At 40.4% G+C, this 8,090-nt stretch overlaps 1 protein-coding gene across 8 annotated transcripts in view; it reads left to right on the forward strand.

Annotated features, from left to right (window-relative positions):
* ZNF462 (zinc finger protein 462) overlaps positions 1-3,284 on the forward strand; it is a 108,053-nt gene extending 104,769 nt beyond the window's left edge. For 7 of the 8 annotated variants that reach the window (XM_048851932.2, XM_048851927.2, XM_048851931.2 and 4 more), the window contains one exon: positions 813-3,284. In XM_048851932.2, the coding sequence (XP_048707889.2) occupies positions 813-1,014 (202 nt within the window). In that variant the 3' untranslated portion in view covers positions 1,015-3,284. The remainder of the gene's footprint in view (positions 1-812) is intronic. The other variant, XM_048851936.2, reaches the window with a different exon arrangement.
* The last annotated feature ends 4,806 nt before the right edge of the window (positions 3,285-8,090 follow it).

Here is an 8,090-nt window from a genome sequence, read left to right on the forward strand (position 1 = left end):
TCTGCCCAGACAGGAGGCGGAGGATCAAAAAAGAGGTAGTGTCTGGGAAAACCCAGACGTATGATAACCCTGCTTTTGGGGATAACAGACACTTCAGTGTTCTTATCCTTTGTCTTGTTTATTTAGATAGTCAGAGTCTCTGCTGTAAAGTGCTTACACTGTGTTTGACAGCACCTCGCGCAGTGGGGCTTTATCATTGTAATGACGAGTGTACCGAGTTTAAAGACTGCAGCTCATTAGGCACTTCAGTGGTTGAAAAGCCATTAGCCTTTTTAGACTGTTCACTCTTCAGGGAAGGACTGTCTTCACGCTCACATACCTATCATAGAATCATAGAATATCAGGGTTGGAAGGGACCTCAGGAGGTCATCTAGTCCAACCCCCTGCTCAAAAGCAGGACCAATCCCCAATTAAATCATCCCAGCCAGGGCTAGCAGACTTTGGGACCAATTCTAATACAAATGATGAGTACAAGGGAAAAGGGGAAGGGGGTTGACCTTTCAGTGACCTCTAATGAAAAGGTCAAACATCAAATTTGGGATTATTCCTGCCCCTTATATTCAACAGCCCATAATGAATAAGTACCAAATATCAAACTCTGAATGAGCAGAAATTAGTGTTTCATTGTGTCACTTGTCCTGTTGCAAACGTATGTATCATATTAGATGCTGGATGTTTGACCAGTTGTATTCTCTGTGAATGTCGTTAGAGGAGAAGAGAGCTGTTTTTCCCTGCTGCAATAAGTAAAGGAGGGCTTTGTTTTCTGTGGGTCTGATCGAAAAGTTTTCCACTTTCTGTTGCTCAAATTTCAGGGCCCTGAATGAAAGTAAGCGAGGGACCAGGGAGGATGAACAGCTGAAGGAGAACGCAGAGGAGAGTGTTAAGGTACCATCAGCAGAAGAAAAGGAAAGCAGTGAGGAAATGGTGGACTTTTCCCACAAGAATGAAACTGCAGTCCTTGGTGTGGCTGCCGATAAATCTCTCCAAGAGAACACAGAGGCCAAAAACGAATAAGCATTTGGTGTGATTTTAATTAACCTACTTGAACAGTGATGAAAGGGGTGGGGGGGTGGGCTGAAGGAGGAAACAAAGCTGCTTTTAGGACTGAATGATCTATTTTCAAAGCACTGGTACCCGTGTGAGTGTGTGTATGTTAAAGTTATTTAAATGATGGAATAAGTGGCTCCATTACATCACTGCATCTTTTCTTCTGGATTTTGACAATGGGAAGTTACATTCATCTTGGACTAACGAAGCAACTTCCCGGGTTCCTACATTACACAATGTGCTTTGCAATGGAGACTTGGATTGTTTGAGAATGGACGCGTCGTGAGCATGGAAGAAGGGGGGACAACTTTTTGACGCACAAATTTCAGTGCGTTTTTCTAGTTTTAATACAGTACACTTTTCCAGACTGAATGCAACTGCTTTAGAAAAGAAAAGAAAGGATTAAAAAAAAAAACTGCTTTGCATAAAACAGTCACCTGTTTCTTAGTACCTCAAAATTAACCAAGGGAAATCTCTGCATTTGTCAGTACTACCTGTTGTCGTTGTGGTTAAATGTAGAGACTGCTGGCTGAGATGGTGAATGGAGGAAGAAAAAAAGAAGTTTTAAAGAAAGGAAAACAAATTGTGCTTAAAATCCCAGTGTGGGTTTTATTTCTTAAAATACTGTGATTTTTTAATTATTTTAGTAAAAAAAAAATACAAAAAAAAAAGAGAGAGAGACTTTAATTCCTAGATAACTGTTTGTGAATTGTCATCCTTTATTCCAGGTAAGCTGTTTGTTAGTATTCAACTATAATTTTAGGGTTTGATAGATTCATGTGACTGATTGTGCGGTTTTGTTTGCCACATGTTTGTTTTCTATCTGCCTGAGGTGTTACAAATACAGCACAATTAAGTTTCTCATGTAAAATTATTTCTTTTTCAGTGGGGGGGAAGGGGGAAAGGAGACTTGTTCTTGCGAACAAATTTTTTTTTAAACATGGAAATAACAAAGAAGTTTAACTTTTTTTAAAAATTTAAACTAAAGAACCAAACTTACGGCACAGCTATGCAGCTTGCGGACCAGCCACTTAGGTCCTCATAACCATTCTGTTGCTTGTCAAATTAACATTGATCAGTCTCACGCCAGTAACTTTTCGTTAAGATTGGCTGCCTTTTTGTATGTGGTGTGTGGTTTTTTCTTTTTGTTTTTGTGCGGTGGGGAGGTGGGAGGGGGTCTCTGATAACACGTGTTTTTGCAAGGGAAGGTGAAATAGTTACATACTACATGGAGCTTGAATCTAACTCGAGTCAAGACAGGAGTTGCTATTTTTCCCTCCTCCTTAGCATGAGGGGAGCAGCATAGAATAAATAGGAATCTACACCCACGGGGAAGGATCCTGCACTCTTTAATTCCCCCCACCCACTTTGGTGAAATGCCCACGGACGTCTGTGGGAGTTTAGCCTGAATAAGGAGTGCAGAATCCAGGTCCATGGTATGTTCTGACCGTGAACAAAAAAGAGTTTCTTTCCAAAAAGTAGAAAATACTTGACTGAAACCTAGTTTTAGAAATGCATGTGTCTCTTTGTTTTTTTGTTTTTGGGGGGATGTATTGGGAGGGAGGGGAAAAGACAGGAAGCTAGTGAGAAGACGGCATCCCACAGAGCTTCACGTAAAATTGATGGCAAAAATGTTGCATTTGTGGAATAAGTGCTACTTGAAAAGCATGGTGTTTTTGCTTTTAAGGATTCATCTTCTGAGGGGTTTCTTTGGAGGTGGGAGGGAGCATCATGTGGAAAACACAGCAGAGGGACAAGTATAAATACACATTTTGTGTCTGTATTTGTTTTTTTTAATTGGCCTCATTTCAAATGTATTTAAACAGTTCCATACCTGGATTGGGTGTTTGTAATGGTTACCAAAAACGAAAAAGAAAAAAAAATGAAATAAATGATTGTGACATGCTTTTATCACTACTTTATTTTTCAAATAACATGTAAATATTGTAATCCATTGGATTTTGTTTTGCTAACCTGTTAATAAAAATATGGGACCATTATCCTTTTAACAAGCCTAGAATGTCATATATTTCTTTTTTTTCTTTCCCCCCCCCCCCCCGACTCCCCTCCAATGTATACCTGATATATTGTGGACACCACATTTTAGATGCATTATTATGAATTCTGTTAACTGTAATGATGACATAGAATTGAAAATAACATTTTTTTCATTGTTTAATTTATACAGAGGACTTTTTCAGAGTTTGACAGAAGGAAATAAAATAGCAAAATGCTAACCCATCGCCTCCAGCACTCAGTATTTCCTGATTTTAAATTACTGCTTACTGATGGGGGAGGAGGAGGGAGATCCTAAATTGTTGCACTGATGGGTTTGGTTTTTTGTTTGTTTTTTTGTTTTTGTTTTTTTTTGGTTGTTTTTTTTTTAAGGCAATGAAAATGAATAAAGACTTTTTAAAAGTGTGTGTGTATGTGTGTGTGTATAGTTCTATCTTAAGTACTTTTAATGGCCCGCATTACTGTAGCATTTGTCCCTTTCAACATCTGAGGATCTCTCAGATGCTTAATTGATTTTGCACTTTGCCTTGAGCAAATATGATTTCAGCAAACTGTGGCTGGCTTTTTTACTCTTGTGTTTCTGCTGAGAATCTAGAAAGGACTTGGAGTTCATGACTGAAGACTGATCTGGAATCTTGTCCTTGGCAACCACAGATATTTAAATGCATTGGAGATTTGTGGCAAGTGTTCATTTTTTGGGTATCGGTGTCTCAGCTCCTCCTATAATGCCAATAGTTCCTTTGATTCACTGGGAGCAGAATTGGGCTGATTGCCTGGGGTGCTAAATAGCACCAAACCCTGATAATCACATCACCTTATATGTACCCTTCTCTTTAGGCATTTATACCACCCAGATCAAAATAATGTGGGGGCTGAAATACATATTCCCTTGAACTATAGAAAACAAAACAATATGTTTAAGGGTTTCTGTCACTGTCTAGATGCTTTTTGGAAACCTCTCATCTTTTTATTTGTATATTTTATTGATTTACAACATTCTGTAAACTTTTTATCTATTCCATCCCAGAGTGAATCTGAATTTGTAAAAGTAATTGTCTAATACTAACAGCAGTTACATTGCTAACGTAGTATGAGACTGGGACAAATTCTAGTCTTGTATTACACTGGTATAAAGCTCCCGGTCTGTTACAATAGTGTAACTCCATTGACTTCATACTGCTGGAAATGAGAGAAAAATCTGAGCCCTTGAGCTTCTGCTCTGAGTTCCGTATTTGTACTGGGCAGCAGAGCGTGCCTCAAAGTTCAACTGGTTCGAGTGCCTACACTGAATTAAAGCGCAGTTTAGGAAACTCTTAAGTACAGAGAGAACATTCAGGGTCCATCTTTCTTAACTTGGGGGCAATTCACTGGTTTTCTGGAGAGCAGTCAGTCCTCTGAGAACTCATATGTTTTGGGCTGGTCTTCTGTTCACTCATGCTGTGCTCTCGAGGACTGGTTCCCTTTTTGCCTTCTCAGGAGGTCTGTGTAAGCATTTGGGCCTTTATGTCAACTTACTGCCAGTTGACTGCTTTGATTTGGTTCTTTTTGTCCTAACAATTACAATCCGTGAACTCCGTGTGCTGCTCTCACTGGTCTTGCACCATTGTAAGTCCTCGTGAGTTACATGTACACCAGTGTGAAGGGAGATGGCCATCTGGCCCAATACATTTAAGCTCCGTCACTCGCTGTCATTCTTCATGGAACTTTACCTAAGGAAAGCCAGAGCCACAGGTGCGCATCATTCAACCTGGGCATGGAAAATTGAACGTCTGGATCCCACAACCGGTAGGAATACTACACGGTCATTTGGGTAAATTTAAATACAAACTGAACTCTTTTGGCCCAGCCACAGAAATACTTTTACTCAACACTTGTGGGCTGATGCCATAGCACTTTCACTTTCTGGTGAGAAAAAGGAGGAGCTATTCTCTCTGCCAGTTGTCTTCATCAGGCTAGCGGAAAGTGGCTGAGGGAGAGTCAGTCAGAATAATTAACTTCAGGAGTTCAGCTGACGCCTGTTGTGTCAAGGGAATGTCCCTGGCCCAACGAGAGACAAAGCATTAATAAAATCCGGGTTCTCTACAGACACATTTGGTTTTGTGTCACGTTATCACTGGCCACGCCCGTTGTAGCAAGCACCATTACAAGTTGGGTGTTTGTTACCTTGCACGGCGCTCTGGACAACAGGCCCCAATGTTCCAGGGCTGTGATACTCCGACTGAGGCTCATGAGCTGCAAATGGCTCTTTAAGGTGTCTCCTGCGGCTCTTCGCAGCACATGATATTAAAACACTGTGTGATTTAATTATTAACCAATCTAAGTTATTAACCAATCAGGATGCTTTTGCTATGTTGCTAACCAATTGTAGTTAATAAAGTAATAATACTTGGTCAGCCATTTTGCTGTGAGAATTTTATTTCCCTGTCATGCTGTTTAAATATGAATATATAGTACTGTAGTAAATGAAACAATGAATTCACGCTCCTGTGGCTCCTTTGGGGAATGTTGATTGCTAATTTGGCTCCTGAACCACAGAGGTCTGAGTATCCCTGCTCTAAGGTTGATCTTTTGATGCCTTTTCACTTTTGTCTTCCCAAACTACACTCACTCAAGCAGGCAGATCTTCTGAAAAGTGGAAGTGGATTTAGCAGAATAATCCAAGGTAGCTGTCCTGGGAGGAAAGGAAGGAAGTACACTTATTTGAATTAACCTGGGGTTTGGATTTAGGTGGTTCAGGGCACATCTCACTCTTGTGCTTCCGAGACGGAGATATGGGATTGTTACTTTCCTTGTGCAAACTAAAAATAACAGACTTAAATACAAATATCAGAATCTGGAACAGTTCAAGCAGTGTGAATTACTGTGAGACCATGCCAGCTAATTCATAGATGGATAAGGGATTATTAGATCATCTAGCCTGACATCCTGTATATTATGTGTGTAAGTATATTGCAGACTTTCACCCAGTTACCCTGCATTAAGCCCAATGACTTCTTTGAAGCATGCCCCCATTCAGATGTATTCTTACCAACACACAATGCACATCAAACTTGATGGTGTTCTCTTCTTATAATCTCTAAACAAATTTTAAACGTGAACATTTTCTCTGCAGGTTTGTTTCATTAGTGGATGGGTAATGCTGAATATTTTTAAATCTGCAAATTAGCTTGAATGGGAATGGATTTGTTGTGACAGGATTGTACAGGAGAGGATTGGGAGCTGAATCACTTGATTTCATCTTGGACAAAACCTCTTGATTAGCTTTGTGGTGAACCACACTATCTCCCCCTCCCTCCTCCCATATCTGTTTCAACAACTTGCCTCAAATCAATTGAAATTAAAAGTTTTCCCAATGTTCTTTGTTTTTGCTTAGCTGGTGTTCGCACCTTTTCTAGATGGAGGAATTCAGGCCTAAGTTACAGAAAATTTGGATAAAAAAACAGGATGTAGGTGAGTTTTTCATAGCGTCATTGATTATGACATTTATTTTTCATGTGAGAATTATTTTGTTCCTGAAATACATGGGAGTTGCCAGGCTCTATCAGACTCATAGTCCACCTTGCCCAGCTCTCGTTTTCTCCCAAGAGGGCCAAGCACCCGTTGCAAGATGCAAGAAACCCTGCAGTGGGCACATGTGGGTAACCTGTCCCCCATGAAAGTATCATCCTAGTCCACAAAGGCTCTTTTAAGAGCCTTTGGGTTCACGCACAGCGAGACGTTTCCCCCAATAGTTAGTTTGACTGAAGCCCTGGAGCATGAGGTTTCAGAGTCCTTCCAATTCACACGTCTCTTTCTTAACATTAATTATTCAGAATATTCTTGCTATCCAATCCCAATTCAAAACTCCCTAAACTCTTGGCCTCAATGATGAAACTCAACAGAAAAAAATTATACTCATCTTTTTTGCATTTTAGAAGTATTTTGCTATTTTGTTCCCCTAAAAGGAAAAATCCTCCTATAACTTAGTTGCATTGTGTCTTTCCGATAGTGTTCATAATATATATATAAGTGCTGTGACAGAGATCTGCTCAGCTCACTGCTCTGCAGTGCCGCCCTGTGGCCCATCTGGGGAATTATGTCTTCCACGTTCTCTGATGCCCCTCCCTGTGGTTACTTAGTCCGTCATTCCACTCCATGGCCTCTCATGTGCCTGGAGCTGCAGCACTTTCCTCTTTATGGCTCAGCCCTCTGGCTAAGTCATATTAAAGTTCGATGATACCCCGGAAAGGAGAAGTCTGCTTCTAGACTGCTTCCAGCCATCCCCAAATGGGCTCTCCCTAGTCAGTGTGTCACTCCAGCAGTGGTTGGTAGGGGAATCTGGACCCATCCTCTACACTGGGTTCCAGTCCAGGGACCCTCAACCCAGCAGCTCTGGACTTTTACTCTCCCAGCCCTCACTGCTCCTTCCCTGGATTGCGTCTTATTCTGTCCTTACAGCTTCCTGCTCTTGCCCCTTGTATACGGGGGTGTGACATTATCTGATTAGAGTATGACCATGCAAATCATTGTTGCTACCACTGTTATATAATTGCAATGAATCTTATACAAAAGTATGACACATAGCCAGAAAGGGTTAAGCAGCTTTAGAGACATGTTAGAAAAGTATGTGAATGGTAATTAGGGCCATTCCATGGTAGACAGGCTAGAACTTTGAAAAGCAAACCTATACTGTTAGAAATTAGAGGTGATACTAATTGTGTGTGTGTGTACTTATATCTTGTTAAATTTTAGCCATGTAAACAGACAGTTCCTGTCTGTCACTATAGCTATTGATTCAGAGATCAAAAGGGAATATTAACAGTTCGATGAATCTTGGGTGCAATAATGTCATTGTCTATATATCTCTTTAAAGTTTGTGATAAACTGCTTAATGGATAAATTGCCTTATGTAAATTACCAGTGATGCTTAGGAAATAGGTCTACTTCAAAGTATACGTGATTGTCTATTGTTCGCCTAAGGACTCTGAACTGTATGAAGATGCCTTGGGTCTTTATACAGTTTATACTTTATACAGTGAGCAAGCGAA

Source organism: Caretta caretta, chromosome 5 (assembly GCF_965140235.1).
Source record: "Caretta caretta isolate rCarCar2 chromosome 5, rCarCar1.hap1, whole genome shotgun sequence".
Lineage (NCBI taxonomy): Eukaryota > Metazoa > Chordata > Testudines > Cheloniidae > Caretta > Caretta caretta.